Genomic DNA, 20,746 nt, shown 5'->3' with positions numbered 1-20,746 from the left:
GCACAAATGTTTTGTTTCCTAGGAATAAGAACAACATCGAGATTTAAACCTATCGTGTCTGAGAGTTATGCATCAAAGCCAAACACAAACTCGCCACAAAGAACCATCACAAGCAAGCTCTGTGTCACCCTTTAAGATCTTTCAAAACCAGCATTTAATTTGGTTCACTTTAAGCTCACTGTAAAGCAGCTTTACAATTCTTATGCCATGGGCTGTGACACCACTCTGATCCATCTCCTCCTCAGATCTATACATTGCCCTTTTCCTGAGCAGTCTGAGAATTAATTACATGGTAACGAAGAGTGCCAGATGAAGGGATTCCAAGCAATTGGCTCTCCCAAAGGAACTGAGGGCTACAGGAGCTCTGTCTTCAAGACATCTACAGCAATGTCCATTCAGCACAACCCGTGCTGGTAGAAAGAGAATGAGCTTAAGGTCTACATAAGCAGGTATCGATATTATGTCCATCTCCCCTCCTATGGCCAGAAACAAAACGTGCTGGCCACGGCCTGGGGTTCACCTCTGTCTCTTTCACCACTAGACCACATCAGAGCAGCATCCTGACCAGAACTTCTGTAGGTGATACACAAACAGCAGCTCTGAACAAACAGATTAACATTTTAACATCATCTGCATAAGCTCTACCTACCCCTCCACATAAGGCAAGGCAGTAACAGTAAAAGCTTCACAGCCTCACACTATCTGGAATTTCACTACCCAAGGAGACTTCACCTCACATGTGCAGGCAGAGATATACCAGGGCATTCCAGCAATGACAAATTGATTTGAGAGTGAATGAAGGGGCATAGGAGTTCAAATTTTCTCTTTCCTCTGCCTTACTGAGAAGATAAAGCTGAACATTGTCTTTCACTTACACTTGCCTTTTTCTGCATGGGGAAGCTGACAACACTTACACTTGGCAGGCCCCAAATGGCATCATGCAATTTTACCAGACAGCCCAGCTTTTGTTTGAAGAGTTAAACTATTTAAAACCAGAAGGAACACAACAATTGTTCCATTTCTGTGCTGAAGTTTAACAGGTCAGTAAAGTGCTCAGTTGATTTGGTTAAGAGATTCTACAGAAAACCATCATCTATTTGAGGTCATCCAAGCAGAAAAGAACTAGGCACAGGCTACCAGTTCTGGTGCTTTGACTGAATGTTTCAATCATCCTGGTCAAAGAATTCAGCCCTGCTGCTCTGCAGCGTTTCAGAAGGGAAGAGCAGGACAGTCAAGTAAACCCTCTGCATGCTGCTTTGAAAAGACAGTGCTTTGAAGATTATTTCATTTACCATGATCTCTCTACACTCCATTTCAACTTAATCTTACATGATAATTGAATTCTCAAGACTTTAAGAATGGGTCCTAGTGCATCCACAACTGAACTGAGTTTGTTAGTACAGACTCAAATTAGGACACCCCTTTCAAGTGAATGTGGTGCTGTTTGGCTGAAGAATCAAACCCTTTAGCAACTGTTCTGCTCAAATGGCAGTAACAGAAAAGGGCAACCTAGGAGCACATCAGTTCCACAGAAAGGCTTAAGAGCATAAAAAGCAAGATTATCCAAACATTCACTTTGCCCTGGTAAACAAACTCTTGTGCCAAAAGCACAAGGAGCAGCTGTTATCAAGTGGTTTCTTCTGCTAACATAGTTCCAAGATGCTGATACTAAGAAAATTTTGGGGCTTTCTAAAGCATCTGAAGAAGGTCAAGGAAGTAAAGAAATCCAAGGCAGATGTACAGTATTCCAGACTGTATCAATGCTCAGCACACATCTTAAGTTACTGGAATGAGAAAAGGGAACTGTAGGTTGCCCTGCAGTGCTAAGTGGATTCCAGTTCTTGAATCAGTATAAGGTTGTAGGGATAGAGAAAAATCTTTTATGAGACCATCTGATTTATTAGACCACCCTTCTGATTTTAAACTGCTCATGAAAGCATCAGTTCAGCTGGGAAAGATGTATTTTGGGGCCCTACCTCTCTACCTAATCCTTCTTTCCTTGGGAAAAGCACCGACAGTTCACATGCTAGTTGGGATGACAAAAAAAAGCACTTGCATCATTGTCTACCTCTTCAATACCCCCAGAAAAACAAGTTGTATTTTTAAAACTGGGTTTACCACTGTTAAGATTAAGGGATTCCACTGGCAGAGCTGCACTAGTCAAGGATGAATGTGCTGATTAATGCAGCTGTCCCAAGCATTTGTAGCAGAAACGATCTTATAAGCACGTCCACCGGGAGTTAAAGTCACTTAATCACGTTGCAAACCCACACCCCCTACTTGATATCAGTTTAATTTTCCTATGCAGATGACCCTTGAGGGTCACAGGCAAGAAAATAAGAGCTATGACTTCCCAACTTGACAACTTCATTGTGATGATTTTTTTTCCAAGAGAAAGCACCAAACAAAGGTATGTTCTCAGACCGTACGTTCTCTTCCATGGTCAACACACTAAAAAAAGAAACAAATGCAGAGGGGAAAAAAAAGAAAGGAGAAGGAAAGAGCAAAATCTGAGCTCCATGTTAGGAAAAAAAAAACCACAACTCAATGCAGGTAGCTGCAAGGAAGAAAACAATGCCATGGAAATACAGGGATGAAGGGCAGCATTTGGGGTTTGAGGTTTTGAATAGGCAGTAAGAGGTTCGGTCCTAACAAAGACAGTGCGCTGAAGTTAACAAGACTTAAGTAAAACATGACAAAGTATCTGATAGGCCTTAAAGCTAAGGTAGCAGATTTCATTTGAAACTGGCTACAACTCAAAAGAGAATTTCATACTCTTGTTTCTCTCATTACATTAAAAAATCCAATATGGCAAAACACACAGGACACTGCTCAGGGTCACGGAAGGGATTTTGATCTGGGCTTTTTGTTACCTGCAAGACTCTCAGTCACTCATACTGAGACTCTTAAAGCTGTTAAAATGCCTCAGGGGTTGTTTTGCAGCTTGCAGTGTAGTCTGGAAGGTAAAGGGCACAGAATTAACTGAGACACCCCCAACCACTTGAGCAAAAATGAAAGGCAATCTGAACCTCAGGCGATCTCCTCAAGAACTGACATGAATTGGATGGCTAGTCACAGCCTTGAGCTTGGCAAGGTGCTACGCATTCTGAAGGGCAAAATCCAGAACTTGGCACTTCAAGGTGTCTGCAAGATCATTTTACCAGCCCAGGAGCCAGCACTGCTATCCTTTGGAGATGCCTTCTAGCAGACCTCACGCTTCCACGGGATCTGATGTAACTTTGCAATAAGACATCTCCAAGGAGAACGGAGCTCAAAGATGCCAAAATAGCAGTCCCTGAAAACACTTCACCATACTGTATTTCTTAAGCTCCTTATAAAGAAAAGGGATCTTTAATACTCAAAATCTTATTATTACTGTCCTCATAGAGTGATACTGGGCAGCAGGCCTCTTGGAATATTCTACCATACCAGCCAGTTCTGTTCTGAAGGTTTTGAACACAAAACTCGCCCTTTTCAAACGAAGCAAGGAATGAGATAAACAAATCCTATATTTAACTTCCTATTCACTGCAGCCATCACAAACAAGTTCTTGTAAACACCCTACAGGTCACAAATCTCCACTATCTTATCTAAATGTTAAGCTGTTGAAGTACAGCTCAAAGCTCCTACCAACAGGCTTCCTAGAGTGCCACTTACAACAACTGAGGCCACTGGCTAGGTAACAAAGCTGGAAAGCAAAAGCAAAAAGAGAATGTGTTGATCTACTGTCAAATTAGCATTCATTAACTGCAGCACCTGCATACTTACATAAAAATAAACTCCTTTCCCCCATCTGCTAAAAAAAATGCAGCACACATTCATTTGGATGACACACTGACTGTGGCAAGTTTGCTTGTAATAGCAGGTCTGTCTCAAGTGTATAAACTCTACCTAGATTTTTCACACCTTAAAGTCCCTCTAGAGATACTGGACAACTGTGTTACAGCTCCTACAAAACATCAGTCTGCTGTATCAGATGCATTCTCCCAGCCACCTGATTATGATGCATCCTGGACCATACAGAGCTGAGGAAAGAAAATTAATAGAATAGAATAGACCAGACCATACCAGACCAGGTTGGGAGAGACCTTCAAGATCATCGCGTCCAACCTATCATCCAACACCACCTAATCAACTAACCCATGCACCAAGCACCCTGTCAAGTCTCCTCCTGAACACCTCCAGTGATGGCGACTCCACCACCTCCCCAGGCAGCCCATTCCAATGGGCAATCACTCTCTCTGTGTAAAACTTCCTCCTGACCTCCAGCCTAAACCTCCCCTGGCACAGCCTGAGACTGTGTCCTCTTGCTCTGATGATGGTTGCCTGGAGAAGAGACCAACCTCTGCCTGTCCACAACCCCCCTTCAGGTAGTTGTAGAGAGCAATAAGGTCACCCCTGAGTCTCCTCTTCTCCAGGCTAAGCAGCCCCAGCTCCCTCAGCCTCTCCTCATAGGGCTTGCGTTCCAAGACCCTCACCAACTTTGTTGCCCTTCTCTGGACACGCTCCAGCAAGTCAACCTCCTTCCTAAACTGAGGGGCCCAGAACTGGACACAGTACTCGAGGTGTGGCCTAACCAGTGCAGTTAGCAGTCCTTGTCTGCTCCAGTTCAATATAGCCTGATTAACAGCTGCCAGAAGAGTACCCTCTGAGACTAAAAGACACAGACTAAGAAGCCCTTACACGCAGAAAATACCATGCAGTTCTCTTCTCTGGAGATCATACCAAAACTGCAAGTGATAGCAAACCTGCAACAGTAGAAAATGCCCTGCACTCACTGAAGAGTCAACCTAGCAAGCTCACCACCACAAGACATTGACCTTAACAGCATTTTAAAAAGGTTTTGAATTTTCTTCTAGCTGTCACGTTACGATAGCATGAAGTACAAAAACCCTTCCACCATCTAGCTGGTAACCTTTAGTTGCCAGGTTTAAAAACAGTAGGTAGCCAGGAGGGGGTTGGTTTCTTCTCCCAGGCAACCAGCACCAGAACAAGAGGACACAGTCTCAAGCTGTGCCAGGGGAAGTTTAAGCTCGAGGTGAGGAGAAAGTTCTCCACTGAAAGAGTCGTTCACCATTGGAATGGGCTGCCCAGGGAGGCAGTGGAGTCCCCATCCCTGGAGGTGTTCAAGATGGGATTGGATGTGGCACTTAGTGCCATGGCTTAGTCATGAGGTCTGTGGTGACAGGCTGGACTTGATGATCTTTGAGGTCTCTTCCAAGCTTGGTGATTCTGTGATAAAGAGCTTGGTTTACTTTTGGCTGGTGAATGATACAACGTGCTTAACTACTCCAAGAATATTCAAGTCAAGCTGCATTTACCAATCAGAGCTGACTTTTAAGACAACAGGGGTTTGTTACTAGGTGAACCAAGTTGTCAGCAGGTTCAGTGTCTTCTCAGCTACTGAAATACATATGAGAACATCAGTCCTAAGGATGCTCCATGACTAATGAGCAGACAACAGAAATATGTGTGATCTTTCTTAACTAAAGCTAAGAATAATTGAAGAGGCAAAAGAGAAACCTGGAGTGCTGCATAAACAAAATAAATCAGTGTGCACAGCACCTGAAAAAGAGTGAAAACTATTCAGGTTCTCCATGGTGCACAATAGCAGTACTCAGTCTGACTAATGGAGTTAGAGGTTTACTGTCAGTTCTGTACAAATAAAAGCTGCACAGGACATGCCTGATGACAATCATTGGTTCACATTGAGCTTACCTTCCAATTTTAATAAGCATCTTCAGGTCAACACTTGTGATTAAAAGTAAAGGCACCCAGAATCACTTGGTATATGGTCACATTTAAGCCAGGCCAAACCTGTGTATTAAAGATTAACCTGATATGGAAGTTATTGTGGGAGTGAGGGTACTTTGTTTAAGAAGCTATCTAAAAGAAAAACCCCTGCATATGCAGTGCTTTAAGAAAAGCTGAGTTTCAGACTGCTCTTTTTGGGATAAACTAAAAAAAAAATTACCCTGTTTTTTTTCCTCCCCACTGCATTTGTGGTATCAGAATATCCACCCCCATGAATGTAACAGACATACCTCCCTCAGAGCTTCCATGGAGTTTTACATACAGTTTGGAAAGGGAAAATACATCTTACGCTAGGCAGAAAGCGTTACAAAGGCCTTCCAAAGCTTCAGGACTTCACCAGTTTTGTATTTACAATCCACAACAGCTCTCAAATCAACAGAAGAGTTCAATCACACAGCATCTTCTGCAAAAGCTCAAGCATTTTCACTGAAGATACTCTTTGGTTTCATCCAGCCACTAAGACACAGGGCTATGCAGCCTCCTAGGCTTCTCTCTCAAATCCTTCCTGCTTTAAATAACTCACTGACATCTGCATTCACTGGTGCACTGATTTTGGTGCCTGAAGCTGCTTATCGCCTATAGTTAGCTGTAATGAGATCATGACTGCCTCCCTACACGTGCTTAAGCTGCTTAGACAGTACTGTCAAAGGACACAGAACAAAGAGCCAGCCCTATCTTCTTGTGCCCAAGAATCCTAGACTCACTTTTGGAGCCATACTTTGGCATCAAACGATGGACAATGCCAATCGCCACTAAAGATTACACAACATTTTGCACAGATCCACCACAGCAGTTTTAAAAACAAGGGAAATGCAGCCCAGATAGAACTACAGGGCAGGGGGAAAGATACATGTCACAGGAGAATATATTAGCTATGTAACAGTTCCCTTTTAGATCAGCACTTAAGTCAGCTGTGACAAAGAGGAGCATCCCTTGTAGAGCAGACACCACATTCTTCTCCCCCTAGCCTAGGCGGGTAGATGTGGAACTCAGCATCTTTGGTCATTACCTGTTGCACCCAAAACTAGCAAAGACCACCAGATGAACAGGTCAGAGGCCTCCCCTCCAGAGAAGCAAACTGTGGGACACAGTCACTACTGCAAAACAAGTTCTCTCAAGGAAACAAGGTCATTTGAGTCTGCTGGCAAACAAATGGGTCCTACTACTGAGTCCTATCTCTGTTGATAAAGAACTGGGGGAAAAGAGGTATGCCACTTTCTTCCTAATTTAGAATAGCACAAGGTAATCCCTTTCAGCCTGGAACACTCTCAAAGCAGTGTTTTAGCAAACTAACCTCAAAATAGGATGATAAAAAAATAAAACAAAACCCAGCTAATGACTGAGTTCTGACATCATCATAAAGCAGCCACATAAATGGCCAGAACTGCTGGAGCACAAGGTAGCCTCCAAGTCTTGGAAGCTTAGCTCTTATTACAAAGGACTGACACAGAATTGGTTCAAAGTTAACAAATACACAACAGGACTCAGCTTTGCACTCCAGCTCTCCAAGTTCCAGTGCACTTACCTGGGCATTCCTCTGCTATATCCTCCAAGTGTATTTCTCACAAACCATATCTATGTATACTTACTTAAAGGCCGAAGTTACAAGGCAAGAGGTAAAAAGCAAGCAGCTTATTTCTCTTTGCACAGTATTTAAGGTGGCTGCATACTTATTCTGGGCAAAACAGGAAAAAGTTACCTCAGAGATGTCACCCAAGCTCTCGCTGTCAAGCAGGCACTGGAATATGGAGCCAACCTCGCACAATCAAGAGGGAGAAGGATGCCAGAAGCAAGTCTGCCTGGAAGATGTTGTATGGAAGCCAGTTAGCAAGTGCTAAATTAAATTTTAGTTAGATCTTTATTTGCTCCTTAATTTAGCCTGTTTGAGGGCATGCTTTCACTAGAGTCTGGGACCAGCACTCATGGGGACCTTCTCTTAGGATGCAAATGCATCCTCTGGGCTCTGAGAGTACCAGTGGGGCTGAGGGGACTAGCGTCCCCAACTGTGTCCTCGATTCCTCAGCTGAAGATTGCCAACCCATGGGTAGAACAAAACAAGTCTGCTCTTCCTCCGACCTGGCTGACAAGACACTGATGGGTATTAAGGAAGAAGGGTTGAAGCATGGTATATTAGGCTGCAGCAGCTGAACAGGAACTGCTGCAGGGCCCAATACAAGCGAGGTAGTGTTTGGCAAAGCAGCAGGACAGCTGGTGGAGGAGATAACCTTTCTAACTACAAAAGCTAAACCAAACAGCTTATCTGTCGGAGCTCTCAACCACGTGTAGCAACATCCTACTGGGATAGGCACATTACATCCCATAACCTTTCTTTACTGCTTTTATCAGATTGGGTTGACGCAGAGGATCTACTAATGTACTTATGGCTGCTACACCCAGGTTATTTTTGACCAGAAACAATTGCATCCATGTGCACTACTGTGCACAGCAGCATACAGATGGAGAGGCACCTTTACTGCCAGAGAAGGGGATAAAACCATTTGCTGTGAATGAATCTGAACCAAATACTGATGGGGGTTATGCAAAGTAAAAGCTCAAAGCAGCTTGCCTTTTGTACAGTTAATGCCACTCTAAATGCAGACAAGTAAGTGAAGGCAAACAACTTGCACCTTGGCATATCTGAAGCTCGTACCCATAGGAAGCAGGGCACCCCAACATGCCAATTAAGAGAAGGGTGTCTATTAGAAAGTACATGTACCCAAAAGGCACAGTGGGAAAGCCAAAAATAACAGCTGCTGCCACACCAGAAAGGCACAGGCACTGCGTACAGGCGATGCCTGCACAACAAACTAAGCAGCCATGCACAAACACTTCCTCTTCCTCCCCCCGCAGCCCCAACAACAGCAGCAACCAACCTGAGACTAAGCGCTCGCCAGCATCCTGCTCTCCGTTCCTGCCACATCAGGAGGTTAAAAGGGGGAGACTGCTAGCTGCTCCTCCATATGTCTGAAGGGCTCCTTTGGTTTCAAGCAGGTAACACAAATATTCAATGTGATGCTTGCAGAGGTTGCTCTGTTTTCTTTTCTTTCATTCCTTTTCTCTAGCTCATTTCAGAGCTCACTAGGGACCCCTTGCATTTACTAGGCTTGGTCTTGATAGATTCCTTCTCAAAGACTAAGAAGTCAGAAATGAAAGTAGTTCTTCCTAGGAGAGTCACATTGCACAAATGAGCAAGAGCAGAGCCACAGCTCTACTGAGCTGCTTCACACAAACTCTGCAGGCCAAGCTCAAATTCAACCCTGCCCAGCTCTAGGACTGATGGTGTGATGCTCCTGTCCTGAGACTACAAATCCAGCATCGACACTCAACTGTGACGCACACGTCCTAAACACCTTACAAGCTAATTCCTGATGGAAGATTGGGTGAATCCAATGGCACCAGGTGTTTGGATTACCATCCAGTGTCTGAGTAATGGCCCAAACAAGGCCTCTGCCAGATCTTCTATGGCTTCAGTATCCGCACTTCAACACACCTCCTCTAGAGCAACCATGCCAGATAAGCAACTTCAGACTTACCACCTACGTTTTCTACTCTAATGGAACCCACAAGACAGTGCCACCTCCTACCCCAATGTGCCAGAGAGAACCCACCAGGTCCACAACCACCTTTAGACACAAAGAAACCAACTGAAACCCCAAATCTAAAAAGCCAAGTGATCACACTTTTTCACAAACAAGCAGTGATCCACTGAATCAAAGAGACTATGTGCTGCAAGCAGAGAGCCAGCAAGCAGCCCCAAGCTTGTACAGGGCTTGTCATCTTGCACTACTCAAGCTCAACAAGGTCACATTCTGAGTTTGATGGTTTTACTCAAAATGAGTAAGTTCCATACATGAACAAGAGAAGGACAGAAGAAACAAACCAGGCAGATCAAATGGTGCAAGAATTAGTATGCAACTGCATGGTTAAGAAGAAATCATAAGGCTTATTCAGAAGGCTAATTAGCTGATAAGGGGGCAGGTGTTACTTCAGCTAGGGCATTCTTTGACCTCCAAGTACTTAGTATTCTAACTTTGGCTCGTTGCTGCATGCAATGCAGTACAGAATAACTTGCAAGTCAGTTGACATACACAGCCTGCCACGATAAGGGATCCTCCAAAGCACATCTAAATGTACTTTCTATAACATGATTGTAAGGAGATGCCCAGTACTGTCATCCTCATGAAGCACTCAATGATTCTACTCATAAAACCAGTAGGAAAGAAGCATCAACACTACTGCTTCATTTAAGTATACATAAATCGGTATTTTAGAAGTCTGGGTTTATATAGCTAAATATATAAAGCCACAGTGATGCACTGTTTCAGTCATGGGTGCAGCTTACCCTGAACAACAAGCCAGTTTGCCTTCATAGTTTCATTCAGGGTTGGAAGGGACCACAAGGATCATCTAGTTCCAACCCCCCTGCCATGGGCAGGGACACCCCACACTACATCAGGCTGGCCAGAGCCTCATCCGGCCTGCTCTTAAACACCCCCAGGGACGGGGCCTCGACCACCTCCCTGGACAACCCATTCCAAGGTTTCACCACTCTCATGGTGAAGAACCTCCTCCTCACATCCAGCCTGAATCTCCCCACCTCCAGCTTCACCTTCAGCTGCCTCAGCTCGTGTGTCAGAGAACTCTGACTCCCACCTGCACAAACAGCGCAGCTGGCACCAGCGACAGGGCAAGACCCTCCCATGGGTTGCCATCTATACTGACATGAGCTTAAGTGACTATTAAAGTACCTACAGAAGGAGGTACAACCAAAGCTCCTGCTGACTGGAAGTGGGTCCTAGAAAGTGTCTCCTTTCTCCTCTTCAACAGGGAATCGTGCCCACTTGCCCTAAGGAAAATGCAAAACTGCCACAAGGTGCCCACTGGATAATCACATGCACTGCTCCAAAGCTCCTGCCAGCACACCCTACTCTTTCCATCAGGGACTCCTATGGTAATGAACCTGCATACATCAAATTCCCCCTCTAGGAGCCAAGGATCACTTTCCCTGCTCTTCCAGAAGTCCTTATCAGACAGGAAGCAAAGGCAGTGCCATGAAAAGGACCCCACAGATACACCTAACAGGCTCTAACCAGGATGGCATAGACCACTCACCCATGCACCTGGAAACAGCTGGAAAAGCTGGGGAGGCTAGGAAACACTCTCTAGTGGACTAAAAATTAGCACTATAACAATTAAAAACCTCCAAAAGGCAGGAGCTTCACACAGTTAAACCACTAACACAATGTTATCTCATCACATAGAGAGTTCACAACCTATTCACAACATACCACTTTCCATCCAGCTCCAGAACAAAGCACCCAGCCACCCCCCCCCCAAAAAACAGCAAAATTTCTCATTCTCAAGAGCAAGGAATATTATGCAGGATTAGAACATCCCTCATAGACCTATTTAGCATTACAGTGTCAACATCTAATAACCAATATTTCTAACTCCAAAAAAAAACCCCCACCAAAACCCACCCCCAAAAAAAACTTGCAAGCTTCTGACTGAATGTCTGTAGAAGGGAAATTAAAGTCTTAGCTCAAAGATACAGAACAAGGAGGCAGTATTTTCCTCCATCAAAAACCTGACCATAGGGCACACACATCAGCTGCAGATGACAGCTCAGTGCAAAGAGACTTGCACAGGACCTTACAGCCCTATTATTCTGTGAGACAAGCTCCCAAATAAGCACACACAGTTAGGTTTAGTGACTATAGAAATATTAGGAATGCACAGAAACGGTGCCCACAGCGTTCTGGCACCATTCAATGCTTCATAAGCAAAGACCAATCCTGGAATTTGGTTCTGGAAGCTCTGAATACCAAGTTAAGCCAGGTGAACCTCAAGGGAGGGAAAGCAGGTGGAACAGAAACACAGCAAGACAGGTTGAGGTGAGAAAGGCTGCACATACTAAAGCAGCTGCTGGGAAGAAAAATAGGGCCTTGCTGATTCAGAGTTTAACATGGAGGGACATGGAGCCTGGCACCAATTTACATTAAGAGTAACTGAAAACTGAACAGGAGTCCGTGATCACCTCTCCTGATCCAAGCTCTACTTGAAAAACCCCAGGGAAGGTGGTCGGTTATGGTCCAGGTCTGCAGACCCATGAGCACATCGGTCTCCAGGGACTGCCAGGCACCCCCTGGTAAGCAGCAGAGCAACCAGCCTTACCGGAGCCTGCCTGCACCTCTCCTCTGCAGGGCTGGCAGAACGCTGGGATGCAGGAAGGGCCCCCAACCCCACCAGCTTCCTCACCATGTTGGTTTCATGTTACCACCGTGGCTTGCCGAGTTCCTTCCTGAGAACAGCGTCTGTCGAAAGGAAGGGCACAAAGAGAGGGGACGCTAGACCTGCTTGCTGGGCAGGGCAGGGGCAGCACGGCCCTGCCCTGGCACCGTGCTGCCCACGGCCCTGCCCTCACTGAGCGCAGGTCTCACAGCTCTCCCCACGCTGCGGACGACCCTCCCACCCCAGCATATGGGCCTCGCATGGAGAGGCACCTGGGTCTCACCCCCAATACAACCCGCAAACGCGAGGGCAGTCCCCCCGTTCCCCTCCTTAAGGGACTCTACCTGGATCCCCCCCCCCCCCCCCCCATGGATCCGCGCCTGGCTTCCCTGCCGCGGCAGGGTGCTGGGACCCCCGACCCTTCACAGAGCTGCGCCTGCATGCCTGTATCCCGTGTCCGTTCCCCTACATGCGCGGCCGCGCTAGGCTCTCCTTCCATCTCAGTCTGGCTGCACCAAGCTCTCCCTCCTCCCACCCCCCACCACGGGGCCGCGCCCGGTTCTCCCCTCACGGCACGGCTCCCCCGTCTTCCTCCCTCCCCGCCTCACGGCACCGTGCCTGCCTCGGCTATTCCCGCCCCTCAGCCTGTTCCGGGCCCTTGCGCACGGTGGCTCACCGGGGCCGGCCTTGCCTGCCCAGCCAGGGGCTGGCGACACCGAGCCCCCAGCACCACCGCTCCCCTCCGCCCGCTCCCTGCCGTTCGAATCAACAACAAGATGGCGGCAGCCGCGGAGGCGGGGTCCTGCTGCTGGCCGTCATAGCAACCGCGCCGTCCAAGGCCCGCCCCGCCGCCTGCTGCCGCAATCCAAAGCCGAGACCCGCCCACCGAGGTTACATTGCAAATGCTGATAGGTTAAAATCTCCGTCACTCACGTGAAGAGCCGCCCTGCCCCTTTCCGTGCGCGGACTGCCTCCGGAAGGCCGCGCACGTTAGGTGCACGTGACGCCTCCCCTGACCCCACCTTCCCGCGGTTTACCGCGCTTCATTGGCTATTTCTGAGAGGATGCTCAGCCAATGGGCATGGGCGGCGGGCCCCGCTCGTCCCGGGCGGTGTGGGGCGGGAGCGCGCAGGCGGGTGGCCGAGGTGTGGCTCCGTGGGGTTGTTGCTCAGCTTCCTCCCCCGGGGCGGAGGCGAGATACCGCGCTCGGAGAAGGGTCTGCCTCTTTAGTCCTGTGTGCCTGCCTTCCCCTAGGGCCTTGGGCGAGTGTCGCGGACCCATCGGCGTGTTCTGCGGGTTAGTCAGGCTAACGCTGGCTTCCCGCCGCCGCGGCCTGGCCTCAGGCAGCTTTTGCTCTGGGCTGGCTCCTCTGAGCGGCGAGCAGAACGTCGTTAAATGCCGATCCGGTACAATAAAAGGTTTAAGTCCTAAATAGTCACAGTTCCTGTGGGCTCGGGGACCCCCAGGCAGGGTCACACAAGTGACCCCTTCACTGGAAAATTTCACGCCTGGCTCCTGTCCTCTTTTAACTCCCTCTTAGCCACCTACTCCCCAAATTAGTGCCTTCTCTCTCACCCACCAGCGCTTCATTTCCCTGGAAGCTGCCAGGGAAACATCCTTTGAAATTCAAATAACCGCTTTCCCACCTCTGGGCGCCAAATGACTCCTTCAAAGCCCTCCCGCCTGTTCGACGAGCCCTGCTAACTCCTGCAGCTTACCTGCACCACTGCCAGTGCCATTTCCCCCTGATTAAGAAACCCAGCACCTCTGCTGACCAGCACCACCGACCAGCTGTTAAACCCACCCACACCTGGGAATGCTCGAGCAAGGGAGACCTTGAAGAGGACATGGGACACAGGATAAAGGTTTCTCAAAACTACCTGTGATGGAGCTTTCGTGCCCCAGATCACGTCTCTGCAGAGGACTACCCCAGTTAGGTCAAATCCAGAGGCTACAGAGACCTTGCTGTGACCCTGCCAAAGCCCTTAGCACATTTTTCACAGTGTCAGCCAGGTCGGTTGACACATAGAGTCAACAGGGCTGGTGCTGCCCTAACTACCATCCTGGTCCTGGGTTGTGCCACCTACATCCGTGCCTGGAGACAGTGCTAATGACTGCCACAGCAGGCACCAGCAGGACTGTTTGACCATGGCAATCACAGCAGAGAGTGCAACCTCTGCCACTGTTTATTGAGTCTGTGCTGGCTGGGATGGTTCAGGGGCTGTCTGCACCCCTACATGGGTAGCAGGTTTGGCCACAGAGAAAGGATTTCCTCCTCCTTTCAGGCCTGAGGGGTGCACTGGATTGTCTGCCAGTGCATGCTGCTCTGCCCAGCATGATCTGCAGGGAGCTGTGGGTCGTAGCGAGCCACACCGAGTCAAGCTGCTCAGATCCAGCGCCGTGCCCCAGTCTTGCTGTTGAAGAGGTAGTCTCTGCCAGTGCCTGAGATGAGAGGCAGCATTCAGCTTTTGCCCTACGAGCACTGCCCAGGCATTGCTGCCTGGTATCTGTGTCCTCCAGACCCTGATGGCTCAAGGCTGCCAGGTCTGTGGGACAGGGCACTCACGTGGGTCTTGGGCACGACCATCGAACTGCCCCTGTGCAGAGGAGATGGGAGAGGGTACTGAGTCCCCAGGGATCCCTCCTGCACCCCTGATGGGTTACCCACCCTCACTGCCATGGCACACACTTACTGGGCTGCTGGCATGGGGGTGGCCCTGCTCCTCCTTATCTCCTCTCTGCTCCTCTGCATCCCAGGAACTGAAGAAGGAAGAGAGGTGAGGGGAGGACACACTGTCAGTAATGGACCCCTTGCCTCAATCCCAAAGAATGCAACCAGGAGTGGGTTGCCAACCAGGCTTAGCATTGCCAGCTGCACCCTATCAAGCCCATCATCTCCACCTACCTCATCATCCCCTTACCCAGCCCTTGTGTCCTATGGGCACTGAAGGAGAACACATCAGGGGCCCAGCTCCCCCAGGCGTTACCAACTTTCAGCGATAACCAAAAGAGACAAGCCAGTCTGCCACCACATCCTCTGCGTTCCTCACATGCTGGTTCACACTGTTCTTGTGCTCAGAGGATGCTGTGCTGAGGGAAATGCAACCCCAGAGAACCTCTGCTGCCAGGGCCACCTGGAGGGGATGGCCTTCTCCCTTTCATGGTCTCTAGAGCCCTAGTTCCACCAAGCATGGTGTCCCCAACATCAACAGTGGATGTAAGATCCAGACGTGCATTGCCCGGGGGCAGTTATGCCACTGGAGGTGGCTGCTATCCTGCCCAGGGGCTTGCATGCCTTTTCCTCACCGTGCAGACGCCTGACACAGGCTGGGCTGGCTCCAGTGCCTCCTCAGGCTCTCCTCTCCACCACCTGTCAGTCCTCATTCATCCTCACAGGGAGGTGTGTAGCCTGCTCAGCTTCTCCAGGGGAGCTTTCTCTGTCAAACTGGGGTTTCCCTGGTGAGCCACAGCAGCCCCAGCCATGGTGCTGGGACCCAGCACTGCAGCTGGCAGTGGAGCCAAAGTTGATCTATTCCACTCTGCCCACTGCAGAGTTCGTCCTCCAGCCTGGCCAAGTTGTTGTCTCTGCACCCATGGCTCCCAGCAGTGCTGCACCCTCAGCCTGGGGCAGAGATGGCTCCCTGGCACAGCAACTCACAGACCATATCTAAACACAGGGTATATGAAACACCCCCCACATGCTGCATCTCCCCAGCTGCAGGATCCTGTGCCAACATGCACGTCTGCACCTCGCTGCCAAGGTGACCACCCTGGCTGCACATCACCCACCTCTCGTCTAGAAGCAGCTTGCCAGGGGATCGGTTTCTGTGGGTGAAGGAGAAGGCATCCATGAGCCCCTGTTCTTCCTCACTGTTCCAGTCCATATTGCAAGGCTGGGGCTCACCTGCATGGCAGTCTCCAGGCCATGCAGCCCAGGGTGACCAGCAGCAGGGCACTGGAGACTGTCAGCACAGCCACAAACCAGGGAGGGGGGTACCACACTGCCACTGTACGTGTGATGACCAGTGGCTCCTTCTGCAGCGTCTGTGAAGCCAGTAGGGTGAGTGAAGAGAGTATGCAAGGAGCAGGGGTCCTGGCAGACCTGGGAGCACTGCCAAGCCAACAGCTACTCACCGTGTGCTGGGTGGTGGTGCTGGGTGGTACTGGGGTGCTCCAGGGGGTGACATGCACCACCAGTGCTACAACCGTGCTGTGGTGGGGGGCACCAGGGCTGCTCCACACCTTCACTAGCAGCATATAGGTGCAGGGCTCAGACAGGCCATTGGGGAGGTAGAAGATGGTGTTCCCTTCCAGCCGAAAGCGCCCGTCCTTGTTGCCTGAACAAGAGGGTCTGCTCGGTACCATGCTGCAGTGAGGGGCTGGGCCGTGCTGTGCCTTGCCTGCTCCTCACCTCCAGCGATGGCATATGTCAGTGCAGTATCGCCCTGGCACACCAGGTGGGTGACAGGTTGGCGGCTGCCTGGCCCAGCCACGATCCACAGCTCCTGCCCCTCGGGGGTGCACACGGGCGCCTGGTCCGGCACAGCCTGTCAGGAGCAGGGACAGGCGGTATGGCACCCGTGGCGTCTGCAGCCACCGCGGCTCACCCGGCAGGCTGCACTCGCACCTGCAGGTGCACGGTCACGTCGCACAGGCAGCTCCGCCGCTTTGCTGGGTCCACATCATTCTGGGTGTCCGTCAGCCTCACGCTCAGCCTGTAGCTCCTGTGCCGCTGAGAGTCCAGGGACCCCACCACACGGATCTCGCCTGCGGGGCAGTGTGAGCTGCTGGGCACCCACAGGCGCCACAGGGTGCGGCAATGGCTAGGGAAGGGGCCAGGCATTCACCAGTCTGCGTGTCGATGGAAAAGGGCTGCGCGGGGCCAGGGCCTCCCTCCAGGCTGTACTCCAGGCTGTTTTGTGGGTAGTCACGATCTGTGCCAGTCACACGCCCCACAATGGTTCCAAAGGCTGCCGTCTCCAGCACGGCGAAGGTGGCACCACTGGGGCACACCGGTGTGAATTCATTGACAGGTGTCAGAGTCAGGAACACGGGCACACGGGCTGTATGGCACACAACAGCTCAGACACACTGATGCCGCCCCAGTGCCTGCACCAAGCTGGGTGTGCTCTCTGCTAGACAGGCTTGGGGACAGGGGCAGTGAAAACCACCCTTGGGATGAGCATTTCTAGGGCAGCAGGAGAGGATCATTTCCTCTGTGACCTGCTGTTTTTGGGGTTGGAAAAGGGCTTTTCCCACCTTCCCAGTGACCTCCCCCATTGCATTCCCACAGGGCACTCCCTGGAAACTCACTGCTCTGTGGGGGCTGCCCTCCTGCTGTCACCACGATGGTGGCTGTCAACTGAAAGCCCACAGCAGCCATATGCTCCGAGTCGTAGTCCAGAGTGGTGTTGACCTACCGAGCCAAGGCACAGGGAGTCAGGTAAAGCTGAGGTGCCCTGCAAAGCTGGAGTGTCCCATAGTGCTGGGGTGTTCCACAAAGTCTATGTATACTGCAAAGCTGTAATGCCATGGGAGCACAAAGAAGCTAGAGAGTGGAGAGCATAACACCTGAGGAGCCCTGGTCTAGAACCAGGCATGATAGCACATCAGAGGGTGCCCACTGTCCTGCTGGGCTTCTCCAGGTCTGGGGTTGCCATCTGCCCATGGTCCTGCTCACCTTCAGCTGTGGCCCCTCCATGTGGAAGCTGGACTGGGAGGCAGGAGGTCCCTCGAGGGCATACTGCAGATGATTCTCGGTGCCACTGAAGTCAGTGCACCTCAGAGTCACCAGGGTGCTGCCAGGGGACACTGTCTCAGGCTGCTGGGACCTGCTGGGGGCAGCCAGCATCTCAGCTCCTGTCCCCCCTGTCCTGGACATGGCAGAGAATCCCCTGTGCCCCACGACCCCCTGAACCATACAAGAAGATGGCTGGGACACAGCTTGGTGCCTGCTGGTCTGTCCCCTGCACAGTGATGTTCACTGTGGCGGTGTCATGATCATTGGGGTGCAGCGCATTATAAGCCTGAACCAGGAGCTGTGCATGGGCCACCTGCAGCTGGTGGGTGCTGAGGATCTCACCTGTCCCTGCAGGAGAAGGCACAGCCTCGTGCTGGGCACGGGCATAGGGACAGGGTGGCCCTGGGAACCCCCCACTGCTCTACTCACTCTCATTGATGGTGAAGAGCACAGGCACCACAGGAGCAAGGATGGCATAGCGGACATTGTCACCACTGGCACGGACCTGCGTGACCACCTCCAAGGGGCTGATGCTCTTTGTTACTGTCACAGACCACTGTGGCTCACTGCAGGCAAAGCAGGCAGTGTAATCTGGCCTGGTGCCACCAGCACCCTCCTCCTGGCCCGGCCCCACTCACCGGAAGGTGACAGGGGGACGGTGCGATGGCAGCACCTCCACCCTCACAACCCCACTGCAGTTGTGTCCATGGCGGTCCATCACCTCAATCTCCAGCCTGAATGTCTGTGGGGCAGTACCAGGGCAGCTGTGGAACAGCCCTGAGTAGGACCAAGGATGGCAACAGGGACAGGGGCTGAGACAGACACAGTGATAGGGATGGGGATGAGGACAGGAATAGGAATAGAGATGGACAAGAACAGGGACAGAGACAGGAAAGGGGAGAAGGACAGGGACCAGAATGGAGCTTGGAGTGAGAAGTAGCAATAGGGGTGATAAGGGGGTTGGAGCTGGAGATGAGGATGAGATGGAGACTGGGATGGAGATGGGAATATGGACAGAGGTGAGGACTGGGACAGAGCTTGAGATGCAGAAGGGAATGGAGCCAGGGAGAGGGACAAGGCACTACTGGGGCAAGGGTAAGATGGGAGCCCAATGGGAGAAGCTGCATGGAGAGCTGCAGACAGTGCTAGCAGGGGGATAAGCCAAATTAGCTGAGAGGTGGCTGTGAGAGCCTGAGGATGCTGGTGCCCACCTGAATGTCTTGGCTGGGGTTGAAGCCATTGGCAGGTGCCAGAACCAGGCCTCGGTGGGTAAGCGTGAGTGGCGTCTCACGGGTTCGGAGCCTGAACTGCAGAGAGATGGGTGGTGGGAGGAAAGTGGGAAGAGAGTGAACATCTCTATCCCCTCCTTCACACCTGGGGTTCTGCTGCCCCCAAGGCTGCTCCTCTTTGTGGGGTCTGCAGGACCCCACGGCAGCCACCACTCACCATCAGCCCAGCAAGTGGCTGCGGCAACACCGCGTACAGAGGTGTCCGGGGAGCAACATGCGCTGGCACCTGCACCACATCTCCTTCTGCATCACAGTACAGCCGTGGGAGCCCAGAGCCAGCTGGCACCTGCAGCCCCCACCACCCCCTGCCCCATGGCTTCTACCTGCACTGGCAAAGGGCTTGTCACAACGCAGCACCTGCCCTCTTGTCACTTGGACAAAGAGACTCTCTTGCACCTCCTCCTCCCCAGGACATGTGGCCCACAGGGTCAAGAGGTACTGGTTTACCCGGTGGGCATCGAGCTCTGCACCAGCACGCAGTGTTACCTGCCAAGGGGATATGGCCCTTAGTGGGGCACCCAGAGGCTTCTATTCCACTCCCCCATTCCCCAGCCACACCTCTGCCTGAAATGCAGTAGCATCCATGGGGTCAGCACTGATGGCAATGGGGTTGAAGGGGTGGCCAGGCTCGATGCCATACAGGGTAACATTGGGGCTGCCACTTGCGTTTCTGCAGGAGACGGTCACCTTGGCCACGTGGGTGCCTGGCATTGCATCCTCACTCAGAGTCACCACCCGTGGCAGGTCAAGCAGGGCTGGTGGGAGGCCCCAGGGACAGGCCTTGCATCTGGCCAGTGCCACTGACAGCTTGGCCAGCCATGCTTAGGGAGCTCTGCTCCTGCACCTAGGCAGCCATAAGTGCAGTCTCCCTTCTGGGTGCAGTGAGGCCCAGAGCACCCTGCTCTTACCTGTTGCTCTGACGAAAGACCCTGCAAAGAGGAAAACATCACTGTAGCTTGCCAAGTGTGTCCCAGCAGTGCCCTGGTGAGGCCCCAGAGATGAATCTATTGCTCTAGAGATGCCCCAGTAGTGCCTAGCTGTGCCCTGGTGATGCCCCCAGGATGCCCTCGTAATGCCCTGGAAGTGCCCTAAGGATGTCCCAGAAATGTTGCAATGAAACTCTGAAGACACTCCAGCAATGCCCCTCCCTGCCTGAACCCAGCCAGGCAGCTGCTAGCTCCTCTGCCCATCTTGGGGTCAGAACTAGACATATGAGGGCAACAGAGGGGAGCCTGTCCCGTTGCCCTCCTTTTGGTCCCCCACCCAGGGTTTGGCAGCCAGGGTGCCCTCAACACTGTGAGCCTACCTGAGGCATGGAGGCTGAGGAGGAGGAGGAGAAAGGTGAAGCGTCTGTGCATGCCCATGTCTCGCTGGTTGTTTGGGACAAGCTGGAGCCCGTTGCTAAGGGTGCCAGGCACCACCCCAGCCCAGCGTCACGTTGTCCATCTGTGGCTGCCAGCCCTGCCCCTGAGGCAGGGACAGGGCATGGCCCTGGTTCTCCCCCAGCCCCCTCGCACCTCCATTCCCACCCTCTTGCCATCAGCTGGTGTGAGGCGGGTGGGCAGTGATGCTCTGTAGGGTTTTGCTGCCACACCACGCTGCCTCCCCACGCTTGGGACCTGGAAAAATTAGCTGGGAGGTAATTTTTGGCCAAGGTCTCCTTCATTTGCCA

The 20,746-nt window shown here is 51.3% G+C and overlaps 2 protein-coding genes across 12 annotated transcripts in view; both read right to left on the bottom strand.

The window, feature by feature from the left end:
* Positions 1-12,817, bottom strand: part of IP6K1 (inositol hexakisphosphate kinase 1) — a 44,509-nt gene extending 31,692 nt beyond the window's left edge. For 2 of the 10 annotated variants that reach the window (XM_068158025.1, XM_068158034.1), the window contains exons 1-3: positions 12,722-12,817; positions 11,989-12,128; positions 7,514-7,613 (exon numbers count right to left, since the gene is read on the bottom strand). The gene's annotated coding sequence lies outside the window, so the exon portion shown is untranslated. Of the gene's footprint in view, positions 1-2,873; positions 2,957-5,718; positions 5,818-7,513; positions 7,614-8,687; positions 8,977-11,988; positions 12,129-12,667 lie in introns of all 10 variants that reach the window. The other 8 variants (XM_068158026.1, XM_068158028.1, XM_068158030.1 and 5 more) reach the window with 8 other exon arrangements.
* A 1,408-nt stretch (positions 12,818-14,225) lies between these two features.
* Positions 14,226-20,456, bottom strand: CDHR4 (cadherin related family member 4). 2 transcript variants are annotated; one of them, XM_068157689.1, is made up of 20 exons: positions 20,381-20,456; positions 19,983-20,003; positions 19,633-19,829; positions 19,398-19,560; positions 19,232-19,317; positions 18,997-19,092; positions 18,424-18,527; positions 18,215-18,351; positions 17,968-18,133; positions 17,726-17,876; positions 17,359-17,461; positions 16,893-17,108; positions 16,673-16,812; positions 16,457-16,592; positions 16,180-16,382; positions 15,950-16,089; positions 15,835-15,870; positions 14,739-14,805; positions 14,612-14,642; positions 14,226-14,487 (listed from the first exon to the last, which is right to left on the bottom strand). In XM_068157689.1, exons 1-20 carry the CDS (start codon positions 20,436-20,438, stop codon positions 14,432-14,434), a joined length of 2,307 nt encoding a protein of 768 aa, XP_068013790.1. In that variant the 5' UTR covers positions 20,439-20,456; the 3' UTR covers positions 14,226-14,431. The 2 variants fall into 2 exon arrangements, with proteins under 2 accessions (XP_068013790.1, XP_068013791.1); XM_068157690.1 differs by lacking the exon at positions 19,633-19,829.
* Positions 20,457-20,746: the final 290 nt, after the last annotated feature.

The sequence above is a fragment of the Melanerpes formicivorus genome, unplaced genomic scaffold (assembly GCF_026170545.1).
Source record: "Melanerpes formicivorus ecotype bairdi unplaced genomic scaffold, bMelFor1.0.p_v2 SCAF_38, whole genome shotgun sequence".
NCBI lineage: Eukaryota > Metazoa > Chordata > Aves > Piciformes > Picidae > Melanerpes > Melanerpes formicivorus.
The sequence above is the reverse complement of the archived record's forward strand: the minus strand, read 5'-3'. Positions and strand labels throughout refer to the sequence as shown.

Excerpts from the sequence above, each read along its gene's own strand:
- CDHR4 (XM_068157689.1), bottom strand. The coding sequence starts at position 20,438 with ATGGGCATGCACAGACGCTTCACCTTTCTCCTCCTCCTCCTCAGCCTC. Across the intron at positions 18,352-18,423 it reads CGTCCCCCTGTCACCTTCCG|TGAGCCACAGTGGTCTGTGA; the intron begins GTGAGTGGGGCC and ends CTTTGCCTGCAG. Across the intron at positions 17,877-17,967 it reads TGTGTCCCAGCCATCTTCTT|GTCCCAGCAGCCTGAGACAG; the intron begins GTATGGTTCAGG and ends TGCCCCCAGCAG.